The sequence below is a fragment of the Dromiciops gliroides genome, chromosome 1 (assembly GCF_019393635.1).
Source record: "Dromiciops gliroides isolate mDroGli1 chromosome 1, mDroGli1.pri, whole genome shotgun sequence".
NCBI lineage: Eukaryota > Metazoa > Chordata > Mammalia > Microbiotheria > Microbiotheriidae > Dromiciops > Dromiciops gliroides.
In genome coordinates, this window is record NC_057861.1 from 28703088 (window position 1) to 28728931 (window position 25844).

A 25844-nucleotide genomic window follows, 5' to 3' on the forward strand; every position below is an offset into this window, starting at 1 on the left:
TTTGTACCCCTAGAGCTTAGCACAATGACTGGATACATTTGTTGTTGTTCAGTCATTAAGAGCTGTGTCTTGGGGCAGCTAGATGGCGCAGTGGATAGAGCACTGGCCCTGGAGTCAGGAGTACCTGAGTTCAAATCCGGCCTCTCAGACACTTAACACTTACTAGCTGTGTGACCCTGGGCAAGTCACTTAACCTCAATTGCCTCACTAAAAAAAGAAAAAAGGAAAAAAAAAAAAGAGTTGTGTCTTCCTGACTCTAGCTCTATGGCACCACCTAGCTGCTTCTCCTTATTATAGTCAGTCCTAAATTCCAGCTAATCAAGACTTTTTGGAATTCATCTCTCATCCAGTGCATTGATTTTCCCCACCAGCTTTGGGTCCTATGCACATCTGGTAAGCATAACATTCATGCCTTTGTTCACGTGGTTGGTACCTGTGTCTAGGTGTCATCTCCCAGTTTTTGGGTCTAGACCTGTGATTTGATCAATGTAGGGAATTCCAGGTATGAAAACTCCCTCCAGTGAGTAGGGAGTCAGCAACTTCTCTGTAACCCATAGGATTAGAGAGCTGGAGGTAGACAAGTTAAATGATTTGCCTGGCTAGGGTTAGCCAGAACTCAGTTCTTCCTGGCTCCAAAGTCAGCCTTTTATTCACTTGTCTCCTCTATCAGACTACAATGTAAGCTCCTTGAGGGAAGGAACCATATCCTATGCTTTGTGGTATCACCCACTATACCTAGGAAATAGGTGGTACTCATTAAACGTGGCACACCTGGGGCAGCTAGTAGTCAGGAAGACCTGAGTTCAAATTGGGCCTCAGACACTGACTAACTGTGTGGCCCTGGGCAAGTCACTTCGCCCTGTTTGCCTCAGTTTCCTCATCTGTCAAATGAGCTGGAGAAGGAAATAGCCAACTACTCCAGCATCTCTGCCAAGAAAACCCCAAATGGGGTCACAGAGAGTTGTGCATGACTAAAAATGAATGAACAGCAACAAAAGGTGGCACAATGGGTAGAACACTGGACCTGGAGTCAGGAAGACCTGAGTTCAAATCCCAGCCTCAGAGACTTCCTACCTGTGTAATTCTGGGCAAATCACTTAATCCCTTTCAGCCTCAGTTTACTCATCTGTGAAATGAGGATTACAATAATACCTACTTCTCATGGTGGTTGTGGGGGAGAAAATTAGGTCATATATGTAAAGTGCTATTCAAACCTTAAATCTCTTAGAATTATATTATGATGCCATCTATTATTAAATATATATTGATTGGAGTTATTGGTCTCCTTTCCTGTCTCTCAGCAAATGAAAGATCCTTAAGGAAGTGTCTACACTGTCCAAGCTGATCTACATCTATAAGGCAGTGTTATAGGGCAGTGATATATACCCGTGGGACAAATATCAAAGTCTTCAGACCTGATGCAAACTGACCTCACATTTCTAGATACTTTGTGATTCCTTATTTTAAAGGGCAAATTTGGGACTCTCATATCTATTTCCCTCTTACACCAAAGTGCTGGATGTTTTATGTAGGAATGGTCCAGTTGTACTACTTTATTATTATTATTATTATTATTATTATTATTATTTGCGGGGCAATGAGGGTTAAGTGACTTGCCCAGGGTCACACAGCTAGTAAGTGTCAAGTGTCTGAGGCCAGATTTGAACTCAGGTCCTCCTGAATCCAGGGCCAGTGCTTTATCCACTGTGCCACCTAGCTGCCCACTGCCCTATTTTTAGTAGGCCATACTGAATACACGTCTATCTCTATTGTTGTTTGTTCCCCAAGAGGACCGTGACATTGGGGTGATGTCATGACTTGCTGTGAACTGGATTTAAGCGAGGGAGGGCTGTGCAAGGTCACCAACCTCACTCTCCTCCAGAGCCATGTGGAGATGGCCCCGGATGTTTGAGGCAATTGGGGTTAAGTGACTTGCCCAGGGTCACACAACTAGTGTCCAAGGCTAGATTTGAACTCACATCTTTCCAACTCCAGAGCCAGTGCTCTGGGGCTAGCTGCCCCTGTTCATTTCTAAGTCAATTGATAAATCTCTCCATTCACTCTTCAGTTCTGGGCTGTGTTGCCTCTCAGGCTCCACATATGTCCTCCTTCTACTTCCTTTGCTTTCCCTTTTGGCCAAGGGCAACACATCTCCTACTGTCCTCTGTGGGGTCCTGGGTTGTTCATCCCTGAGCATGGGCTCCTACTTTAGGAAGGAGTATGTAAGATGATGCCCTACTGAGACAGAATTTGGCCTCAGTTCCCAGGCTTCCCATCATTGGAAGGACATAGATAAGCCGACGGGGCATCAGAGGATGGAATCCTAAGAAGAGACCTGGGGACTGCTTCAAGAAAATGGGGGGCTACTTCAACTGGGGAAGAGATGATCGGGGGCGAGGGGGGCATGCCAACTGTTGGCCAGAATCTGAGGGACTGTCACAAAGCAGAGGGATTTGATTTGTCCTGCCTGTCCGTGAGAGGACAGACCTGGAACAATGCACTGGTCGAAGCTGCCCAAAGAGGCAGATTTCAGCTCGACCTAAGGGAGAGCTGTCCAGCAATCTGATCTCTCATTCTTTGACCCATGTCTTCCTGTAGAGGGCAGTGTGGTGCAGCAAAAAAATTAATCCAGACAGTTGGGAAGACTAGTTGGAGTCCCATTTTTGAGTGGTATAAGATCACTGCGCCGTCTTTGCCTAGTTCTGTTTCCCCACTGGTAAAATGAAGCGGGTTGGACTACATGGCCAAAAGCCAGGGTTCTGAGTCTTTTGAGAATCATGGGCTCCTTTGGCAACCTGGTGAAGCCTAGGGACCCCTCCTCAGAATAACATCTTGATTTTTATTTTAAAAGCAGAGAGCAGCTAGGTGGCACAGTGGATAGAGCACAGGACCTGAGTTCAAATCCAGCTCAGACACTTGACACTTACTAGCTGTGTGACCCTGGGCAAGTCGACTTAACCCCAACTGCCTCAACAAAATTAACAAAATTAAAAATTAAAAGCAGAGAGACTTTTTCTTCTTTCCCCTCCAAAGTCCCAAGTTCTCTCCCTGTCCCTCCCAACCTCCCCCACTCAGGAGGAAGGCAAAACCTTCAAACCTAACAATACCTCTAGTCATGGAAAATGAATGCAGGTATTAGCCATGTTGGAATAATGTTTTTAAATGCATAAAATAAACACATGGGATGCCAAGGGTATCCAACTTATATTGAAACAGCAATCAGAATATTAAAAAAATAAAAATAAAAAGTTCACAGACCAGGACAGCTAGGTGGCACAGGTTGATAGAGCACCCCTCTGGAGGCAGGAGGACCTGAGTTCAAAAGTCTGACCTCAGAACTTAACACTACTAGCTGTGTGACCCTGGGCAAGTCACTTAACCCAATTGCCTCACACACCACACACACAAGCAGTTCAGCAGACTCCAGAGTGAAGAACCTGTAAGGTCTCAATCAAGAATCTAGGGTCTGCTGGTCAGTATTTCTTTCGTCGTAAAATGAGGGGGTTGGACTAGCAGGCTCCTGCAGGCCCTTTTTTAGGGTCCTCTCCTTTGGATTCTTCCTCTGTTTTTCTCCCATTGGTTGTCCCCCATCTCTGCTCTCCTTTTGTTTTGGTTTTGGATACTTTGTCTCAGCACAGTGGATAAGAGTGCCTGGTTTGGAAGTCAAAGAAGACCTGAGTTCAAATCCTGGCCTCAGAGATTTACTAAGTGTGTGAGACTGGGCAAGACAACTTTACCCAACCATGAAATGGGGATCATAGCACCTACCTCTCAGGGATGTTTCGAGGACAGAATGACAAGATATGGAGAATGCTGAGCAAACTTTAAAGTGCTCTGTGTTGGCTATTATTATTATTATTGTTATTATCTCTGACAGCTACAGAATCATGGAATTTCAGAGTTGGAAGAGACTGCAGGGGTCATTTAGTTCAGTCCATGACTGAGTCTTAGGGTGGCTGGGTGGCACAGTGGATAGAGCACTGGGTCTGGAGAGTCAGGAAGACCTGCATTCAAATCTAGCCCCAGACACATATTAGCTATGTGATCCTGGGCAACTCACTTAACCTTGTTTGCCTCAGTTTCCTCATCTGTGAAATGAGCTGGAGAAGGAAATGGCAAACCCCTCTAGGATCTCTGGCCAAGAACCCCCAAATGGGGTCGAGGAAGAACTGAATGATTGAAAAATGAGTCAACAACGATTGAGCTACAAAAACCCCTCTAAAGTGGGGTATCCAAGCTCTCTTTCCTTAAGAAGGGGGAACTCACTACCTGAAGAGGCAGCCTTTCTATTTTAAAATTTTGTTATCTATGCCACTGAGCTCCTGACAATGTCTAGCCTAAATTCCAGAACTCCTAAATTTCTGTTCTCCTAGTCCCATCTCTTCTTCCTCTATTCATAACCCATTTTCCAGAGATCAGTATCTGCGGTTTCTGTAATGAGAGGGTAGCAGAAAGGACACTGGCTTGGAATTTCGAAGGACCTGGGTTCAAATCCTGCCCCAATCCCACTTAGTCAGGTACTGGGCCCTCAGTTTCCCCATCTGTAAAATGAGAGGGTCAGACCAGCTGCCCTTTGAGGCCCCTTTTGGCTCTAGAGCTATGGTCCTGGGTTTGAAACAGCAGGTCTGAGCTGAGGCTCTGGGCCAGGACCCAAGCTCCCTCCTGCCTGGCTCCCACCATCCCTTGGAACTTACCCTGGGTGGATTGGCTGCTGGCTGATGCTCTGGCCCAGCTGATCCGTGAGCCAGAGCTGCATCCGGAGATAAGGGTTCACGCCCCTTCTGTGTCAGCTTGCTCCATGGCTTGGCCGGGAGAGCAGTCACTCACACTGCCTTGGGGACAAGCCCAGCACCTGGGGGGAAGGCAAGGAGGAGGGGACAGTCAGCTGGGGGCTGGTCAGGCTCTCCACCTCCCTTTTTTGGCCGAGCCTGGGCCATTCAGCAGGCCATTGGAGGGGACTTTAGGGCTTCCCCTGGGACCACTTTGTGGAAAGTCCCCAGGTCCTCCTTGTCTCTACTGGATCAGAGAACCCTGAAGGCCTTATACTCAGGCGCATCCAGAATTCTCCCCCCCCGCCCCCCGCAAGCTTCTTGAGGACAGACTTTCATCTCGTAGCTTCAGTGCTGAGTCATAGTAGGTGCTTTGTAAATGCTGTGTGAATGAATGAATAAATGCAGTGTCCCCTCCAGCAGAATGTCACTTCTTGAGGGCAGAGACTGTCTCACTTTTTGTATTTATATTCAGGTGCCCAGCGGGGGAGCTGGCACATAGTAGGCCTCTTTATAAATGTTTGTGGATTTTGACTGACAAATGCTGTGTGCTTTCTCCTCCTACAGAATATAAACTTCTCAAGGGCAGGGACTCTCGCCTTGCCTTTTTTGTCCCTAGTGTCTGGCTCAGAGTAAGGAACTCAATATAACACAATGAATTGGAGTGAACTGAGTTTTGGCCAGCTCTCTGTGCCCCAAGGGGGTGGCTGGAAGAATGATATCCACACCTCCACCACCAGAAAACCTTGGCCCTCTCCTCCAAGCTCCATCCAGATCCAAACCTTTCCTGCAGGATCCTCTCGAAACTGAAGGCCTTGGCAGCCCTGACTCTTTAAAGGGGTTTCCTTTCAGCTGGGACACCTCCCTCAGTCCCCATGGACCTTCCCAGACAGTGGCACGTGGGAGAAGTGGTGTGGGCCCTTCTTTTTGGGTTGTTTCCTCCAATTAGATTGTAAGCTCCTGGAGGGCAGGGACCACTCACGTCTTCTGTTTCAATCCCCCTGTGACTGCATCCCAGTGCTTGGCACATAGTGCTTTTTCTTGCATATTCCATTTTGTTCCCCCCGCCCACCATGGAGGCTGGTGTGGTAGCCCTTACCTTCTCTCCAAAGATCCTTTGGCAGATTGCCATTCTTGGCCAGCTTCTCCTTGACCTGTCGGGTCAGCTCCAGTGTGTCCACCTCCCGGTAATGTACATCTCATACTGCTCTGGGGTGAGGGGGGGGCACCCGTTGGGCTTCAGGGTCCGGGGCAACATAAGCCGGGTAGTATGCCAGCCGTCCACTGCCAGGTGGCTCTGAGCCAGACCCCCTCCCAGCTCATCTCCCCCACCTTGGGCAGCTCGTCCTCCCCCATTGGCGCCACTGGGGCCTCCTCCTCATTCACCAGGGTCTCCCCGGGCTCCCCCCTGGGCCAGGGCCTCCCATTGGCTTGGCTGGAGTAGCCTAGAGGAGGAGGAGGAGAGGGACGGCGACACAGACGTGTAGGGCCGGCTGAGGACGCTCCGCTCGAGGCCCAGTGCTGGTCGAAGTAGGAGCCCGCGTCCCGACTCAGACTTGACCTTGCGGATGATGCTCTGGACAAAGGCCGCGGGGGACCAGAACGGTGAGCGGAGTCTGTGTGGAGCTGCTGCTGGTCCACCCCCAGTCCTGCCGGCCCATCCTCCTGTTTGATGTAGGCCTGCACGATGTTCTGGCTTACGGCAGCTAGCGTCGGGCGCGTCCGTGGGCGAGGGGGGCACCGAGCGCCCCCCCGCTGCGACTGGAGGACCTCCATCTCCAGCAGGGCCTGCTGCTGGGCCCTGCATCTCCCCCCGCCGGGCCTGCTCCAAGATGCTCTTGATAGCATCTTCTGAGGTGCTGGTGTTTGTGCCATTGGGGATGCTGAGCGGGGATGGAGGGGTTCTGGCCCTCACCTGTGGAGGGCGAGAGAGAGGGGGAAGACAGAGGTGGGGGAGGGTTGGGGGGGTGGGAGAAGGCTGATCCTCTGAGCCCCTTTCCCTGCCCAGGCTCTGGTCAGGCCCAGGGGGAGCCGATCCTGATTATCACTTGGTGAATTGTTGGGGCCCACTTTTAATTCTGGGCTTAGATAGGGAGGTCAGGAACCCTGCAATGGAAGATGGGGAACCTGGGTGTCTAGCCTCTGTGTTACTGATGACTGGCCTGTGCATCAGGAGAAGCTGCCTACCCTCCTCTGGATCTTAGATTTTCCCTCTCCAAAAATGAGGGGCATTGGACTCTGACCCAAAACGGGGGCTCGTTGTTCTGCCCTGCTGCACCCCTCCCCCCCCCCCCCCCCAGCCAGCCTTTCCCTTGAATGTTTCTGAGTGAATGCTGAGTCAGTCTATCCTATCACATCTAGCCTAGTGCCTGGGTACATAGGCTCTGACTATGAACACTATGTAGAGGAGAAGTTCCTTGTGGGCAGGCACCAGCTCATATTTTGTCTTTGTAACCCCAGCTCAGAGCTTGAGAGTGGGTGGAACTGGAACTTTGATTTCATTGATATAGCCTAGAGGTGTCAAACAAAAGAAAAACAAACTCCCTTGCAGCGCCTTGTATTGTATTTTTATAAAATCATTTTTATAATCACTGATCTACCTTGCTTCCTTTAAGTACCAAATAAAATCCCACCTTCCACAGGAAGCTTCCCCCCTTAATTCCTTCTGTCAATTATTCCCTATTTATCCTGTTTATAGCTTGCTTTGCGTATATTCATTGTATGTTGTCTCCCCATGAAATGTAAGCTCCTTGAGGGTGGAGACTATCTTTTGCCTCTTTTTTTTTTTTTTTTGGTGGGGCAATTGGGGTTTAAGTGACTTGCCCAGGGTCACACAGCTAGTAAGTGTCAAGTGTCTGAGGCTGGATTTGAACTCAGGTACTCTGATTCCAGGGCCTGTGCTCTATCCACTGCACCACTAGCTGCCCCCCTGATGAATTCTATTTTAATCGGGCTATTTTAGCCAGAGTTGGATAATTCTGATAAAGAGAACTCTCAGTGAAGAAATTTATCTTTACCAATGCAGATCAGCCCCTGCCCTGAAACTTAGTCCTACAGAGTTGCCCTGAACACAGAGAGGGTAGGTTACTTGCTCGGGGCCACACGCCAGTATGTGGGGGAGGAGAATTTGAACCAGGACTTCCTAACATGGAAGCTAGTTCTCTACCTGCTTTGTCTCTCAACAATATAAATGTTTTCTGGCTGACTGTTTATTTTATATTTGGATGTTTGTTAAATGACTAGTTGAAGAAGGGTCCAAAGCCAAGGAGGAGGATGGTGTAGACTGGAGACAAAGAAGGCTGGATTGAGGTCAAAGGACTGGGGGTTTGTATCCTGCCTCTGCTGGGCCAACTTTATGGGCCACACTGCTTTGGACCTCAGTTTCCTGCTCTATAAATAGGGGCCTGGACTAGGGGTCCCTTACAGCTTTTATCCCCCCATGAAAGGTCCTGGGAGTCTCTCTGAGGCTCTCTGGTTTCCCACCCAAAGACTAAAGTCCTGTCCTTTCCCAAAGTCCAGGTTCTGAGACCTAAGATGGCAGAAGAACAGCAATGGTCAAAGGTTTGGGAAGTAATGAGTATTCACTAGTGCAGCTGGTAGCCACCAGGGGGCGCAGCTACCGCCAAACTGAACTGATCCATGTAACCGTTGTGGGATTCCATCCATACCAACCCTTCATTTGATGGGAAGGAAAGTGAGGCCACAGGAATGAAGTGTAGCGCAGGCAGGATCTGAACTCAAGTCTTCTTACTCAAGAGCCAATGAACTGGTGACCACAGGATTATGGCCAGGGACTTCTGAATCTCAGGTGGACCTTCAAGGTGGGCCTTTCAGGGAAGGCCCCTTGACCCTAGAATTCCTTACCCACTTATTTCCTTGGAGCCAAAATATTTTCTCAAAGGGACCAACATCCTTTAGTCTCTCAGTCTGGAAAGTTGGGGTCATTTTCCCCCTTTTGGTCTCTGCCCACTTCCCCTCCCATCAGTAGCCATGTTTACACCCTCCCCCCATTTCTATCTCCAGAGTTTCATAACCTTTGTTTCTACCCTCTCTGGACAAGGCTACGGTAGACTGACCTCACTGGTCTCTGGGCTCTCCCCCTTTCCAACCCATTCTTCACACCTCAGTGATTTTTTGCAGAAAAGGACTGACCAGGTCACTGCCTTAACTCAAACACCTCCAATGACTCCCTGCTGCCTATCTAATATTATGACGGATAGCATTGTCAACAGAACATAAGCTTCTTGAAGGCAGGAACTGTTATGTTATTGTTATTATTATTTTTTTTGGGCGGGGCAATGGGGGTTAAGTGACTTTCCCAGGGTCACACAGCTAGTTAGTGTCAAGTGTCTGAGGCTGGATTTGAACTCAGGTCCTCCTGAATCCAGGGCCCAGGCTTTATCCACCGCGCCACCTAGCTGCCCCTGCATGTTACCTTTTTGTCTTTGGATTCCTAGAACAAAACTTAGCACTCTCTCTCCCATCTCTCTCTCTTTGTGCCTATTGTCCATCTCTCTCCATCTGTGTCTCTCCCACTCTGTGCCTCTTTCCCCCTCCCTCCCTATCTGTCTCTTTTCTATCTCTTTCTCCCTGTCTCTCCCACTCTCTGATATTATCTTTCTGTCTCTCCCTGTCTCTCTCCCACTCTGTGCCTCTTTCCTCCCTCTGTCTTTCTCTCCATCTCTCTCCCCATCTCTTCCACTCTGTAGCTCTTCCTCTCTCTCAGTCTCTCTCTTTCTTCCCCTAACTCCTCCTGCCCTCTCATTCTCCTTCTCTCCTCTCTCTCCCTGTCTGTCTGTTTCTGTCTCTTCATCTCTTTCTCTCTACATCCTTTCCTGTCCTGTGTTTACAAGTACTTTACACTTCGGTGCCCAGGCTCCCACAGAGAGTGTGTCTATCAGAAGTAGAATCCGAACCCAAGTCTTTGGCTTCCAAGGCCTGCATGTCCCCCCTCTGCCCCATGTGCTGCCCTCTCAGAGAGAGGAGAGAAGAGGGAGGTTGGGGGTGGCGGCTGGTGGGGGGCACTGCTTGCACTCTCCTCCCCCTTCTGGGACTCGATTTCCTTCTTTGCTTGCTCCAAGATATTTTTGATGGCATCATCGAGCCTGTCTCGGGCGTCCGGATCCTTGGGGTGATGCTGCCTGGTCAGGGTTGAGAAGAGACCTGTCACTGGGGGCCCAGCAGGGCCCCCACCACTGGTATTCTACTGTCAGGAGTCCACTGATCAGAAGACCAGCTCCTGTTTTGGCTTAGTCTGTGCCAGGGAACCCCGGGGTGGGGGGGGAAGACCCTGGAAACCTGTGGAGAAGCTGAAACCAGACTGACTAAGCAAACACGTCTTTGTTAGGGCAAACTAGCATCATCGTCTCTCTGGTGTTTTGGCCTCTGTGAGGGACAGGAGAGGAAAGCCAGTACTTAGTACAGGGCCTAGCACACAGCAGGAGATTAATAAACGCTTATTGAACTGAACCGAGATGTTTTAGCTCAGGTGCTATTATCTACTTAAGGCTCTTCCGATTCCTTGATCACTCCCTTGTTAATGTTTTATTCTCATCTCCCTGAAATGTACTTTAATTCTTACTTTTTTTTTTTTTTTTTTGGCAAGGCAATTGGGGTTAAGTGACTTGCCCAGGGGTCACACAGCTAGTAAGTGTCAAGTGTCTGAGGCCCAGATTTGAACTCAGGTCCTCCTGACTCCAGGGGCCGGTGCTCTATCCACTGTGCTACCTAGCTGCCCCCTATAATTACTATGTTGCCTCTCCCTGCAGTGGAATGAAGCTCCTTGAAGGTAGGAACTGTTTTCATTTTCGTCTTTGTATCACTCCATATTACTCTGTACTACTTTGTATTGACCTTAACTGTGTGCATGTTGCTTCTTCCCAACAGAATGTAATTTCCTTGAGGGTGGGGATTTGTGTATGTGTGTCTGTATCTCCAGGCATGGGCAAACTGTAGGGTGCTTAAGGAGTGTTTGTTGGATTGAACTGAATTGACTTGACTGGAGAGTGTGGCCTGAGTCTCTGTCTATGGCCCATTGGAAGATGGCAGGTGGGCAGCTCACTCACCTCGCTGGCGCACCTGAATAGTCCTCAGTGCCAGTACATTCTGCTCATCAGACAGGAATTGCTTCATCTTGATAAAGGGCTCCTTGCCCTTCACTGTCAGCTTCCTCCAGGGCTTGGGCCTGGCCAGGATCTCGCTGACTGAGCCCTGGGACAGACCGAGCACATAGTGGCCAAACACCCGCTGACCGATGTTATGCTTCAGCAGCTGTTCCTTCACCTGGAAGGCGATCTCTGCCGTGTCCAGCTGCTCCTCGTCCACTGTGCCGCCCTCCACCTGGTCCCCAGGAGGCCCGGGGGTTGTGGCATCAGTGCTGGTGGGTGGGTTGGGTGGGGCCGGTGGTGGTGGGGGCTTGGCGTTGTAGAAGGCCGGCGGGAACACCAGCAGGCCCCCGCTCTCACCCTTGAATGCTGGGGGCATCATCGGCTTGGGAAGTAGGGGCCTCCCCTGGGATCTCTCTCGCCGGGGGCCCAGACTAGGGAAAGGGGGACAGGGAGAAAGTCCTTTGGCCTTCCTGCCCTAAGCCAGGGCCCAGCAGGGACGGGACGGGGCTGGGGGAGATGGGGTCTTCTGGCCCCTGAAGGGATGAGGCATCTGCTGGGGGGAGGGGTAGGACTGGTCGGTTCCCAGAGAATCTTTGACAGAATCATCTTCAGAATGATCCTCCTCTAGAGAATAAAGAGAGAGGGGAGCTATAGGGACCAAGAACAGGGGAGGTGCCTCCCCAGCGAAACCATCCCTTTCACCCTTGAATCTTGGTGATTTTTCAAGATGCTTTTATATCCATTATCTCATTCGAACCTTGTGATGAACCCTTGTGAGGTAGCCAGGCAGGGATTATCCTGTCCATTTCACAGATATGGAAACTGAGGCACAGAGAAATTAAGAACCCCACTGCTTGCAGCTGAAACCCTGGCTTGGGGAGTGGGCAGCTACCTGAAGCTACTCTAGGAGATGACTGGTACAGGATTGAAGACCAAGGAATAGCTCCTTTTGGTGAGTTGCTCCTCACCTTAAACCCATCCAGGTCTGCTGTCTCTTTCCAGGGGGGCCTCAGTTTACCCATTTGGAAAATGGATGAGGTGGGCAGCAATAAATGTGTACAGAGAGGGAAAGGGTGTTAAAGGAGAGAGAAGTGTTTGATCAGTGGTGAGATGAGCCGGGGGGGAACTTGGGTGGAGCCCCCTTAAGAGGCGCCAGGGAAGTGGAAAGAGGGGGGGGTGGGTTTGCAGTCAGGGTCTGGAGGTCAAACTCTGACTCTACCCTCTTGTTATCTGTGTGACCTTGGAGGAGTCATTTCCCTTTCTACGGGCCTGTTTCCTACTCTGCAAAATGAGAGGTATAGACTAGCCGACCTCAGAAGTCCCACCAGATCTAGATCGATGACCCCTGGTGGCCCCTATGTCGGTGGGTCTCCAGTTTCCTCATTTGTAAAATGAGGGGGTTGGAGGAGATGATCTCTAAGCCCCCTTGCAGGTATAGAGGGGTGATTCCCCAAGTTCTCAGACTGACACAGATGTTTGGGCCTGAATCGATTAGTCTTGTGGCTATAAGAGATGAGGGAGTGACATGGCCTGACCGTGTGGCCTGATGGTGTGGACCCTCCCCAGACTAATTTCTCCTGCTCACGTGCCTGGGGAAGAAGTCTCCAGGGGGAGGGACAGGCACAGAAGGGCAACCCAGGCTCTCGGGGTAGTGGGCGCCTCCTGTGACCGCCCCTGTGACCCCTGCTCTCTGCAGGGCCCATCATTCCTACCAGTGCTGGCCAGGAGGCTTGGCTTTTCCAGGAGAAATTTCTGGGCAGGAAAGAACCCATCCTTCCCTATCATCAAGGCATCCTCGGGCTTGGTCATGCTCTGCAGAGACAATACCCCAGGTCGGGGAGGAGGAGGAGGGGGATGAGTTAGGGGAAAGTCAGTCCTGGAAGTTTTTCTCCCTTCCCAGGCAGAGGCAGAGAAAGCTTACCTGGGAGAGGCTGCAGGTACTGGAGCCAGTTTCATGGCTTTCAGGATGCTGCCGAGAAAGGGAAGGCCACTGGGTGTTAGGACTACAGGTTTGGGGAAGGGAGCCCTAACGGGCCGATTATCTAAAGAACCAGACGTGGTCTGCCCCCCCAATCCCAATGCCCAGGGCACACCCTTAGTTGTAGGGGAATCAGGCGCTTCAAAAGGCCCACCTGTTCCAAATGCCTCCACATAGGAGGGCCTAACACCTTACTAACTAGTGGCTTAATATCCACCAGGGGTGACTTTATGTGGATCCCTGAGAACAGGGCCCAGTTTGGTGTGGGGGAGATGGGCATGAGGGACTCTTGCAGGGAGCCCAATGATGCAAGGCAGAAACGTGAGGGCATGGCATGCCTTTAGTTTGTTTTGTTTTGTTTTTGCAGGGCAATGAGGGTTAAGTGACTTGCCTAGGGTCACACAGCTAGTAAGTGTCAAGTGTCTGAGGCAGATTTGAACTCAGGTACTCCTGAATCCAGGACCAGCGCCTCATCCACTGTGCCCCCTAGCTTCCCCTAGGGCATGGCAATGTTATCTGGGGACCAATGCTCTGGGCAGACTGACAGGAGGGTACATGGGCGGTGTGAAGGGGATCCTCCCAAGGGTAAGGGTGCATCCAAATGGGAGAGAGGGAAGGCACCAACACAGGCCCCCATTTTGCAGTTTTTCTAGGGGCTGACTCTATTCTGCCAAATTCTACTCCAAGCAGAGAAAAGGAAGAGAGAAGAGACAGAAGAGAAAGAAGAGGAAGGGGAGGAGTGGAGAAAAAAGATGGAAGAAGAGATGAGAGGAGAGGAGAGAAGGAAGAGAAAAAGAGGAATGATAGAAGAGTGGGAGAAAAGAGGAAAGGGAGAAGAGAGGGAAGAGGAGAGAGAAAAGGAGGAAGGATAAGAAGAGTGACAGAGTAAGGAGGAAAGGAGGAGAATGAAGATAGAAAAGAGAAGAGGAGAGAGGAGAAGAAAGGAGGTGGTAAGAAAGAAGGGTAGGAGTGAGAAAGAGTAGGAAAGAATTAAGAGCAAGGGAAGAGAGAAAAAGGAGAGGTGGAGAGTGAAAGGAGAAAATGAAGGAAGAGGGGAGAGAGGAGGAAAAAAGAAGAGGGGGGTGGTGGAAAAGGGCCCCCAGTCCAGGACTCTTTTCTGGAGGAAGGGGGATGGCTGTCATGACCCCACGTCATGACCCCATTTGTCATACCTTAGCTCCGTTTTAATTTCCTCATAGTCAGACTGAGCCTGGAGTACTTTTCCTCCAACTTCTGAAACAATAAATAACCCCAAAAGCAGAGTTGGTGGGGCTTGTGGCAGATGGTGGGGGATCTCTAAACCCCGGGAAATGGCTTGATTCTTTTTGGGAGACTGGGGGCAATCTGAGACAGCTCAATCACTTAATATAACCCATGCTGATTAAGTGCCTATTGTGTGCAGAGAGCTTTGGGGGAGGTGGGGGAAAGAATGTCGATGAGACATAATCTCTCCCTTCAAGGGGCTCATGGGCCAGAGTAGGTTCAATTCCCACCAACAGAGGGGCCTGGTAACAGATAGTACAAGTTGGAGAGGGACAAACTGACCGGCCACATGAGGTCTGGGGGGGAAGGAGAAATGTCACAGATCAATTTCTTTCTGGCCGAGTTGTGATTTCATTGGTCTGGGGCTTCCCCAAACCCCTTGTACTTAGAATGATCTGGGGCATCATGACATCAGCCAACTTGCCTGGGGTCAATAGTCAGGCAATGATGCATGATAGGATTGTTGGGGCGGGAGGGAGGAGGTTGGATAAGATGGCCACTCAAGTCCTCCCAACTTTGATAGGTGTTCTTTTGTGAGCAAGACCCTCCCTTCTGCCCTTGGTCTCCCAAACACCTCTCTGCAGACTTCCTCCCTGCAGGTTGGCACCTACTTCGATCGCCTCCGTCTTGGCTGTAAGCTGCCGCTCCAGATCGGCTATCTGATTGGCTGACGTCTCCTCCAGCTCCTGGAGTGAGTTCTGGAGTTGTTGGATGTCCTTCAGAAGCCGCAGGATCTCCCGGTCCTTGGAGGCCAGGGCAGCCTCCAGCCTGGGTCCAGAGCACAGGGCATAGTTGACCTTATCCTGAGAGCAGAGATGGATTTTACTCTCTTGGAAGGGGGAGGGAGCCAGTTATCTGAATTTTAAATCAGGAAGTTCACATGGAGTTTGACATGGTTCTAGTTCTGCTTTACATCAACATACAAGAGTCATTTCCCACCTCTATGCCTTTATCCCACTGCCCCCTCACCTGATAACTGTTGTCCCTTCTCTGTCTGGCCAGATACTTCCAAATCCTTAAGCTAATAATTCAATTTTTTTTCTAGGATGCTGGTTTGTTTGTTATCACCATTGTTTTGCCAGTTGACCCCTTTTCACTTTTTTGTGGGTTATGGAAGTTATCTTAGATTGTCAGGGCAGGGAGAGGCCTTAGAATGGAGAGGGCAGAGCTTCTGACCTCTGTCTTGTGACGTCCCAGGCCTCCTTCAAGACTCAGCTCAAATCCCCCCTTTCTCCCAGAGGCCTTCGCTTCTCCCTCTCAATTGACCATTTATTTGCATTTTAGAGGTCTTGTGTGGGTCTCCCTTCTTAGAATGTAAGCCTTTTGAGGACAGGGGAGCTAATTCTGGCCATTCTTACAACCATCAGCAATTAGCACAGTGTCTAGTATGCAGTAAGTGATTATTAATGCTTTTCGACTGACTGGACTTAAAGACCATGTAAATTCAACACCTCCTTGCAGAGGAGGAACCTAGGCTCTGGTTAGTGCTTACAGAGAGGTCTTGATTTCCATTCTTCATTTGCCTCCAGCTGTAAGCCAGGGATTCATGAGAACCTAAGTGCATGATTGTATGTGGGAGTTGAGGTCACAGTTTCGATCCTGGCTCTGCTCTTTCCTGTCTGTGTGACTGTGGGCAAGTCAGTCTCCTCAGTCTCAGTTTCCTTATCTGTAAAATGACAGGGGTTGGACTAGATGGTCTCTGAAGACCCCAGATACCTTCTTCTCTCTGCTCCTTGTGTGTTGCTTGCCTACCGATGGTCCCTTCCCATACTAGGTCTTGGGATTCCATAATCTCTTTGGATCTTACTCTATTGCCCCAGTGAGTGAGATGGGGATGAGGCATGTACACTGGACCTTAAGGTTTATGAAATGCTTCCCATACATGATTTCACATCACAATTTCCAGCTGAAGAAGAGATCATCTTATCACCTCCATTTATCAGATGAGGAAACTGAGTCAGGAAGTTGCTTCTGCTAAATGTCAGAGGGTGGTAATTTGAACCATGTTCTCTCCTGATTTGAGGCCAAGGTTCTATCCATCTCTGCCTCTTTAGATGTCCCTTCTGGCTTGAACATCGCATGAGTCTCAGTAGGATTATGGTGGGCAAATTGGTCAATCAGAGAATCTGATTTCCTCTCTTTGACCAAGTGTCTGCCTTGTCTCCTGTGGAATATTCGGCCAGGGACATCATCACTATCTGAAATTAGCAAGAAGCTTCAGGGCTAGGGGCCCCTCTTCGAGACTCACTGCAGTTGCCCACACACTTCTACACCTTCCATTCTCAGGAAAAGGACATCATCAAATCTCAGCCCTAGAGCTGGAAAGAATCTCAGAGTCAACTCGTCCAACTCCCTCATTTACAAGGGAGGAAACTGAGCCCAGGGAGGTCTCTGGCTCCATTCCAGAGACATTTTCATTGCACCACCAAGTTCACTGTTTCTGGCTTCTGAATTCTGGAATCTGCTGTTGGAGGAGGGAGAGGAGAAAGGGAGGGGAGGGAGGCATGGTTGTAGCAAGGGCTCCAAGTGAACAAACACAAACAGGTATCAAGGAAAAAAAAACCAAGGCTATTCTGCAGGAAGATAAATGCCGACTGAAACAGGAAACGGATGTCATTAATACATAAATTAATTAGCAGTGAGATTCACTGTTTCTACTATGAAAAAAAAAAACCCTCACTCCCCCCCCCCAAACCAGCCAAGTTCTAGTGGCTGATTAGGCACGGTTGTTTTGCTGAGTTCCAAGGGGGGTTAATTATAACCATTGGCAGATTCCAGGCTGATGAGTGCTCACTCCTTCTCCCACTTACGTTTTCTCCCTCCTTCATACACAGATTCAGGGATGGATGCACACGAACACAAGCAGCATATGAGGAATACACTCTGGATAGACACATAGATGTGGACGTACCCACACCTACATACACTCAGAGCGATGCAGAGAGGACAACACACAGGCACGGATTTAACGGACAAGTAGATGTGGCCCCACACGTGTTACAGGTTGTGTGTGTGTGTGTGTGTGTGTGTGTGTGTGTGTGTAGGCCTCCACCGGTCGAGGATGACCATGGATCAACGCCTTGAGAGCCACAGGCCACAGTGTGGCTGTGCAGTCCGATACGGGAGCTGCAGCTCCTGAGTGACTTATAACCGGTAACTGCCGCATCCCGTGTTGTATCTACCCCATGAGGAGTAGCTGGAGTGTCCTCTCCAGTGGGGGGCGGCTGGGCCTGGGCAGATCAATATGGAAAACACTGTTGCCCATGCAGCAGGTTTTCTCTCTCCACGACATCGCGGATCCAAAGGAAGGCAGAGCCAGTACAGTTTGGCAGCCCAGTGCCGCCGAAGAGTTGCCAGAGGGATGTGACGTCCAACATCCAACGGTCTAAGGGACTCCTTGGGGTTAACTCCCGAAGCCTTTCCCATATATGGGTATAGCCGCAAGGGCCAGCAGAAGGTTTCAAAATCAGGGTTTCCTTCCCTAGGAGTGTTGCCTGCCAAGGCTAACATGCCCCACCTGCCCGAAGTGACTGGTGTTAAGGCGCCAGTGACTCACCTTTGCCCCTTCTCCTGTTAGTTAAAACAGTTCTGCCACGAGAAGGCCAGGAGTTGGGCTTCTGTTGTCAGAGGCTATTTGAGACGCACGCCATTGGAGCATTTTATAGAGAGTGGGAGCTTATCCCCACTCCCACCCTGGCAAGACAAACCTTTGGAACAGTACCGGTGTATCTGATCAGTAAACAAGCAGTTATTAAGCACCTATTGTATGCCAGACTCTAGGGTTACTACTCAGGGAGTTTATAGTCTAGTTGGAGGAGACAATTCGGGATCATAATTTGGAGCCTGAAGGGACCTTAAGGATGAACCAGTCCAACATTTTACAGATGAGGAAACTGAGGCTTAGAGAAGTGACTTTCCCAAGGTCACACAGGTAGTAAATGCCTTGAGAAGGGTTTGAAGTCTAGTGTTCCTACCCACCAAACTAAACTACCTATCTATATTTCTCTGTATCTTCATCTATCTACTACCTACCTCCATCTATCTCCATTTCTGTCTCTCTAAGCCATCTCTCTCTCTCTTTCTCATCTGAAGACCCCAGATACAAGATAATCCTACGTTTCATTCTTCTTCTCTCTGCTCGTGTGTTGCTTGCCTACTGACAATCCTTTCTAATTCTAGGGTCTGGGATTCCATAATCTCTTTGGGTCTCACCCTATTCCTCTATAAAGTGAGTGGGATTGGATGAGACATGTACACTGGACCTTAAGGTTTATGAAATGCTTCCCATACATGATTTTACATCACAATTTCTAGCTGAAGCAGAGATCAACTTATCACCCCCATTTATCAGATGACGAAACTAAGTCAGGGAAGTTGCCTCTGCTAAGTGTCAGAGGGTGGGATTTGAACCAGGTCTCTCTGGATTCAAGGCCAAAGATCTATCAACTTCTGTCTCTTCAGATGTCCTTTCTGGCTTGAACACTGCATGAGTCTTTGTGTAGGATTATGGTGGGTATCTATCTATCTCTCCATCTATCTATCATTTATCTACCCATCTAGCATCTATCTCTCCATCTATTTATCTATCACTACCTGTGTCTGTCTGTCTGTCTATCTATCTATCTATTCCTCTACCAATCATTTGTCCATCCATTCATCTATCTCTCTATCAATAATCTATCACTATCTCTATCCATCCCTCTATCAATCATCTATCTATCCATCTATCCATTTATCTCTCTACCTATCTCTCTCTCTCCAAACACATACACACACATATGTACATATACAAACACACAGCAGAATATATACAATACGAATAAAAAGTGATTTTGCATGGGGAAGGAAAATCTGGCAGGGAAGAGGAAATCAGGGCAGGCTGGACCTGAGCCTAGAAGGAAACTTGGTATCCTGGGAGAGAGAGGTGAGGAGGGAGAGACATGGATAGACCAGCCCCTGATGATTCACATTAAACACATAAGCAGACCCTGCTACACACACACACACACACACACACACACACACACACACACACATTCCTAGTGGAGTGAGAATGTGAAGACCTACCTTACAGGCCCAAAGATGCTGACACCCCCCCATGCACAAGCACACATGCAGAGAAACATCGATGCACACTGAACAGATGTGGATTCAGACATACAGAGGCTCACGCATGGACATTCAGACACAAGCACCCACTTAGACATACTGTTGCTGATACACACATGCACTCACTTGCAGAAGAAGTGATCAATCAATCAACATTTATTGAGCACCTACTATGTGCCTTTGGATTTTAGGGAATGAAATAGTTTCTGCCCTTGAGAAGCTTACACACACATACAAGCATATAGAGCATATACACAGTCATTTCAGGGGCAGAGGAAGGCACTAGCAGCGCCCAGGGGTCGGGGGTGGAGATCAGGAAAGGGATCATGGAGAAGGTGGTGGCTCAGCGGATCTTTGAAGGAAGACAAGGATTATAGCCACAAACCAGTATCACATATGAGATACACACACACACACACACACACACACACACACACACACACACACACACGCGCGCGCGCAAAGACCCAAGCAAAAAGATGCACAATAAGACACACTGATAGACAAACACAAACACATGTGCACTCACGCATCTACAGACTCATGGCCCTTTAACCACCCTGATGCCCCCAATTGCCAAGGGCAGGAACTCCTCCCTGTCCTCAGTGTTCCACTTCTCCATCCTTACCCCACTGGGTCCTTGGGGAGAGCAGCATGCCAGGCGGATGGAGCTGTTGACAGATGCTAGCTGCTCCCGCAGGCTTTCCACTTCCCTCTGGGCTGCCTCAGCTCTCTGTAGTGTGGAGGAAGACATGAGAAGCAGGGGTGGGGTGGGGAGTGGGGGGGGGGATGGGAAAGAAGTTGAGCAGCTGACAGCTATGCAAAATTATAGAGCAGGAGCTTCATCTATCTTCACTCTGAACCCAAGTCCTGAACCGGTGGGAACCATGACAGTATCATACTGGTTGTTAGGTCCCTCTCTCTTCCCTCATTCCCTAGCTTCCTGGAGTGGATTTAAGGGAACTCTCTCCTCAGTGGGTGACTCAGCCCTTTGCCCACCTGGGAGACTCAGGAAGGAGGCCACAGTGCTGATGACCTGGCAGCTCGGAACCCCCACCTCCCCGTAACACTCCGCTTTTCCCTCCCCACTGTGACAGCAATAACAATAACGATACTAGCCAACATTTATATAGCTCTTCCAGGTTTACAAAACGCTCCTCTCATTCGGCCTACAAGACAGTCCCGTGAAATAGATGCTATTATTAACACACCCATTTTACAGGTATAAAAATCAGGCTGAGGGAGAAGAAATGACTCAGGGTCAAATAGCCAGCAAGTCTCTGAGGAGGGATTAGAAACCAGGTCCTTCTGAGTCCAAGTCCAGCACTCATGCATTACAGAGTGAGAACTAGAAAGGACACCTCAGGGGTCATCTGATTCAATTCTCTCATTTTATACACCAGGAAACACAATAAGTGTCAGATGGAAGGAAGAGTCAGAGGCAGATGATGGCTCAGTGGATAGAGCTCTGGGCCTGGAGTCAAGGAGATCTGAGCTCAAATTCGGTCTCAGACAAATACCAGCTGTGTGTCCCAAGGCAAGTTACTTAACCCTGTTTGCCTCAGTTTCCCTATCTGTAAAATGAGATGCAGAAGGAAATGGGAAACTACTCTAGCATCTTGGCTACAAAGTCCCTAGCCCTACCCTCTCCACCATATTGCCTTTCTGCGGGAGCTGGCCCTCTACCCCACTATTAGCCCCACCTCCCCCCTTGCAGAACAAGTTAGGAGACAGAAGGGAAGGAAATGGGTCCTTTCATCCACCTTGGTGGTCTTACCTGGTTGGCCTTTTCCAGGTTGGTCATGATCATTCCAACTTCATCTGCCCTGAGACAGAAAAGAGAAGCCGTGAAAGGGGGTCTCCAGGCTGATAGTGAGGGGCCTGATTTGAGCACCTGCCCTCCTTGTACCTCCCCGCATCCATGATCAAGGAAGGTGGGGGATGGGACTCTAGGGTCTGGGCAGGGTGAGGGCCCTCTATCTTTCTCGCCTGCATGGTCAGGTTTCAGAAGGCCCGTCCCTGGGGTAACAGGCATCTTTCTGTGGGGGAAGGAGGGCGTTCTGGCATCAAGTCCTGAGATTCACTTGGTGCTCAGACTCTAAGGAGGGGACTCTGATTTAAGCCTGACTTCCCATCCAGGAAACCAGGCTGTGCATACAACTTCTTTTCCTGGGCACTAAAGGGAGATGGCTAGAAAGATGAGTCGAGAAGAGCTTCCTTCTTTCCTAACCCTAACTCCCCCCAGAACCCCCAGTCCCGGTCCCCCCATTTATTAAGGGCCTACTGTATACAGAGCAATGTTAGGTGCTTGGGGAGATAGAAAGTTTAGACAGGGTGGGGGTCCTCACATAGAAAAAATGTTCTTTGCAGGCAGAAATTTCCCTTTTTGTTTTCATTTCTGCAGCACCAGCACAGTACCTGGGATGTATGTAGTAGGAGCTTAATATATGTTGGCTGAATAAATGGTAACTCTACTTACCTGTTTACATGTTGTATTCCCTACCCTCTCCCCTCCCCACCAGTAGAATGTAAACTTCTGCTTGGTACATAAGAAGAGCTTGAATTGAATTGCATTTCTCTCTTTGTGAAGTGTACAATCCAATAGGAGGATTGGCCACTAACATAAATAGCTACCTGGGAGTGCTTATGTGTGAGCTGACAACAACCCTCAAATGAATTTTATAATGTACAAGAAGAAAGCTAAATTCATCATGTGGGAAGGGGGAATTAACTATGATAGTGGCTTCTAGCTTCAGAGAGAGTATATACACACTAATGTTTTTGCTCCCTTGAAATGGCAGTGCCCTGGACAAATCCCCAGTCACCTCACCCGTAGTTATGGCTCTGGCAGCAGCACACATAGCACTGTCAAGAAAAGACTATCTCTGAGAATGCAGGGGGCTGAAGGTACATGGCACAAGATGCTGAACAGGAGACAATTGGGAGGAAGAATCATAAAGAAAGAAAAGAGAAATTTCTAGGAGATAGATAATCACAGTTCTAGAGCTTCAAGGATGTTGGAGGCTGTCTAGTATAGTCCAATCTCCCCATTTTACAGATGAGGAGACTGAGGCCCAGAGAGCTTAAGTGACTGCCCTGGGTCACAAAGCTATTAAGTGGAAGAGGTAGAATTTGAACTCAGGTCCTTTGACCTGACATTCAGTGTGTTTCCATTTGTTGTACGTTGCTGAACAAGAAAGCCCTAACAATACAACAAAGTGGATAAAGGGACAGACAGAATAGGAGATGAACTGTAGAGGAAGATAGGGACCCAAGAGGAGGCAGGGAGGCAGGAGGGAATATCAGGCATGGGGCACAGTCCATGCAAAAGCATGGAGATAAGAGATGGAGGGCTGAATTCAGGGAATAGAAAATTGATCAGGTTGGCTGTAATGTCGGGTGAATGGCTGCTTTTCTGAGCTATCATCTCCAAAGCCTTATTGGCTCCAGGGTTTGGGACCCAAGTTGACAGCTTGGTTCTTGTGACCAAGATCTGGGGCCATGATGGGTTCAGACTTCAATGGCAGAAACAGGGGGCTTTGAGGGGGGGGGGAAGAAGAGGAAGAGAAAGAAGAAGAGGAAGAGGAAGAGGAAGAGGAGGAAGAGGAGGAGGAAGAGGAAGAAGAGAAGGAGTAGTAGTAAAAGGATGTGGCTGGGTAGGCCCTAGGAGGAGGAGAAGGCCAGGGTTTCCTGACCCTTTCCTCCTTGACCCGGCCTGACCACTTCACTTCTCACTCTCCCACTGCCGGTCGAAGCTTTGAGCCCTAATCAAAGGCAAGATAATTTACAACTCCACGTTGTACAAATGGCATATCAAATTATCCAAGAACATCTGTTTTGGTATTATATGATTAAGTGTTCTTTCTGTGTTGCATAATGTGAATGAAAATTCTGTTGCCGTGTGTTTGTGAGACTGGCAAAACATTTGAACAGCTGTAAGCGTTTGGCAGCGGAGGACGCTGGTGGGTGCCAACGGGAGGCAGGAGATGTTCCTGCCTCGTAAAAATAGATGGCATCTTCCCAACAAAAATAAGAGCAGCAAATGTACATTTAATGAAGTGAAGGAGTCAGCTCAACCCCAGCTCCAGCCTCCCAGTCAGCATACTCCAAAGTGGGTGTGCGTAACATGCGAGGAACCAGCTACTGTTCAGGCGGCCGGCCGACCATCCGTCCATCCACTCATTGGTTAGCCTGTGAGTTTGCAGGGGCCCGGGATGCTCCAGAGGACATCTGCTCTGGCATGTCAGCATGAGAGACGTGGGGTGGCAAGATGGTGAGTGGGGGATGGAGGGATAAGGACGGGATCCTGGAGGGGGCGGAGGGGCCTGGAAGAAGGGTGTCGGCAGTGAAGAAGACAGCTTTGGGATGACCAAATGTCAGGAATGTGATGGTGGGGACCATCACTGCGGTCCCTTTTAACCCTCAAGTTCTGTGACTGGGAAGGTGGCTCGTACCCTCCCTCCCAAACTACTTTGGATGTGAGTACTTTGTGTATATTTGTATCTTATCTCATAGATCTATAATAGCTATATCTGTATTCTATATGTATAAAATCTATATTATCTCTATCTATAATATTTATATTTCTACTTATATTATCTATTTATTATAGCTATCTTGAGTGTATATCTATAAAATCTATATTATATCTATCTATAATATCTATGTATCTACTTAATAGTATCTATTATAGCTATCTGTATTCTATATCTATAAAATCAATATCTATAATATCTCTATACCTATTTATATTATAGCTATATAATTTAATATATGCTACATTATATACATATAACATATCATATCATATATTTATATAACATATGATGTATCTATAGAATACACCTACACAATATATAAATATATCTGTTATATATTATATCTGTTTATATTGTATATCTCTCTAGATAATATATATAACAAATATCCACATATATACATATAGTTATATTATAGGCAGCTAGGTGGCACAGTGGGTAGAGAGCTGGGCCTAGAGTTAGGAAGACTTGAGTTCAAATTCGGCCTCAGACACTTACTTAGCTGTGTGACCCTGGGCAAGTCGCTTTATTTTGCCTTGGTTTCCTCCTCTGTAAAATTAGCTGGAGAAGGAAATGGCAAACCTCCCCAGTATCTCTGCCAAGAGAGCCCCAAATGGGGTCATGGAGAGTCAGACACGACTGAAATGACTGAACAAGAAGATATACATATACATATATACATATACACACACACACATATATGTGTGTGTATACATATGGAAAGAGACATACTATACATATAAAACACATAAATATATATGTATTTTATATGTATAGTACGTATCTTCTTTCTATATTTCTAGGTTTCTCCCATTAGAATGGAAGTTCCCTGTGTGTAGGGATTCTTTACTCTTGGTACCTGCATTCCCTGTGCCTGGTGCATTAATCAATGCTTGAAAAACGGCTTATTGGTTTATTGGGGATAGAGGATCGTCTTGGGGATCATAGACCTAGAGTTGGCGGGGACCTCAGAGGTGGTTGAGCCCACCCTCTCATTTTGCAGAGGAGGAAACTGAGGCCCATCAAGGTGAAGTGACCTGTCCAAGGTCACAGGGCTAGTAAGTGACTGAGGCAGGATCTGCTAGAATTCTGTTGGGCCAATCTAACATGAGGACTCAGTAATAACCAGGGAAAGGGGAAATGTCACTGGAGTCCAGACTCAGGAGTGCTAGCTGACTCGTTCATCATATGAGGGGCTGGCATTACTTACATTTAGATAATAATAATAATAATAATAATACTGGCTCTCATTTATGTAGAATTCTAATGTTTACAAAGCACTTTATATATGTTGCCTCATTTTATCCTCACAACAACCCCGTGCTCCCATTTTACGAGGAGGAAGCTGAAGCCAAGAGTGGTAAAGTGACCTGCCCAGGGTCACGCAGCTACTAAGTGAGCAGGATTTGATTCGGTCTTCTGACTCTGACTTCAAAGCTCATTGCATCAGCCGGTCATCTTTACTAAGCTGGACAGGGAAGGGGTGGGGCAGGGGGTGGGGTCCATGCTGGCCCAGGAGGTGGCCAAGGTCTGGCCGTGCTGGCTCGAAGAGTGATTCCTCTTTGTACCTTCTTGGCCCTGATCCAGTCCCATTGCTTGGGTTCAGATCCCCCTCAGCAAGGCAGGAAGGAGGCAGGTGGAGAGGCCCAAAGGTGCTCACTTACTTGGATGCCACCTCTTCATCGTATTTACACGTAGGTCCAGTAGCTCCGTCTGCGTGGCCTTTAGCGCTGAGTCCATAAATAAAGGGACACAGTGAGCGGGCAAGCCCTCCCTCCTCTTGTGGGGCCCAGAGGAAGAGACCCTAATAGGGTCCTCAGGACATGAGGCTGGCCTCTCATTCCTACTCTAGGGTACTCTCTGCTTTCATTATCCTGGTAGGCAGGACCATAGATTCAGAACTAGAAGGGACCTTAGAGTTCACTGAATTCCCTCCCTCCCCCCATAACAACCCATTTTATGGATGAGGAACTGAGTCACAGAGCGACTTGTTAAATGACTTGCCATTGGCCACCCTGCTATTCGCTAAGGTAGGATTTAATCCAGTTCTTCCTGGGTCCAAGACCAGGGCTCTATCCAC

The 25844-nt window shown here is 48.7% G+C and overlaps 1 protein-coding gene across 1 annotated transcript in view; it reads right to left on the minus strand.

Annotated features, from left to right (window-relative positions):
* The window catches only part of CUX2 (cut like homeobox 2), a 387207-nt gene that overhangs the window by 15705 nt on the left and 345658 nt on the right, over positions 1 to 25844 (minus strand). Inside the window, 29 exon segments of the mRNA XM_043976494.1 lie at positions 4678 to 4768; positions 4770 to 4804; positions 4807 to 4852; positions 5869 to 5895; positions 5897 to 5961; positions 5964 to 6021; positions 6023 to 6079; positions 6081 to 6215; positions 6217 to 6281; positions 6284 to 6318; positions 6320 to 6366; positions 6368 to 6406; positions 6408 to 6569; positions 6571 to 6684; positions 9802 to 9872; positions 9875 to 9910; positions 10835 to 11270; positions 11272 to 11412; positions 11415 to 11500; positions 12589 to 12688; positions 12798 to 12823; positions 12826 to 12845; positions 14027 to 14070; positions 14073 to 14087; positions 14729 to 14920; positions 19855 to 19959; positions 21004 to 21052; positions 25429 to 25459; positions 25462 to 25494. Coding sequence (XP_043832429.1) covers positions 4678 to 4768; positions 4770 to 4804; positions 4807 to 4852; positions 5869 to 5895; positions 5897 to 5961; positions 5964 to 6021; positions 6023 to 6079; positions 6081 to 6215; positions 6217 to 6281; positions 6284 to 6318; positions 6320 to 6366; positions 6368 to 6406; positions 6408 to 6569; positions 6571 to 6684; positions 9802 to 9872; positions 9875 to 9910; positions 10835 to 11270; positions 11272 to 11412; positions 11415 to 11500; positions 12589 to 12688; positions 12798 to 12823; positions 12826 to 12845; positions 14027 to 14070; positions 14073 to 14087; positions 14729 to 14920; positions 19855 to 19959; positions 21004 to 21052; positions 25429 to 25459; positions 25462 to 25494 — 2361 coding nt within the window.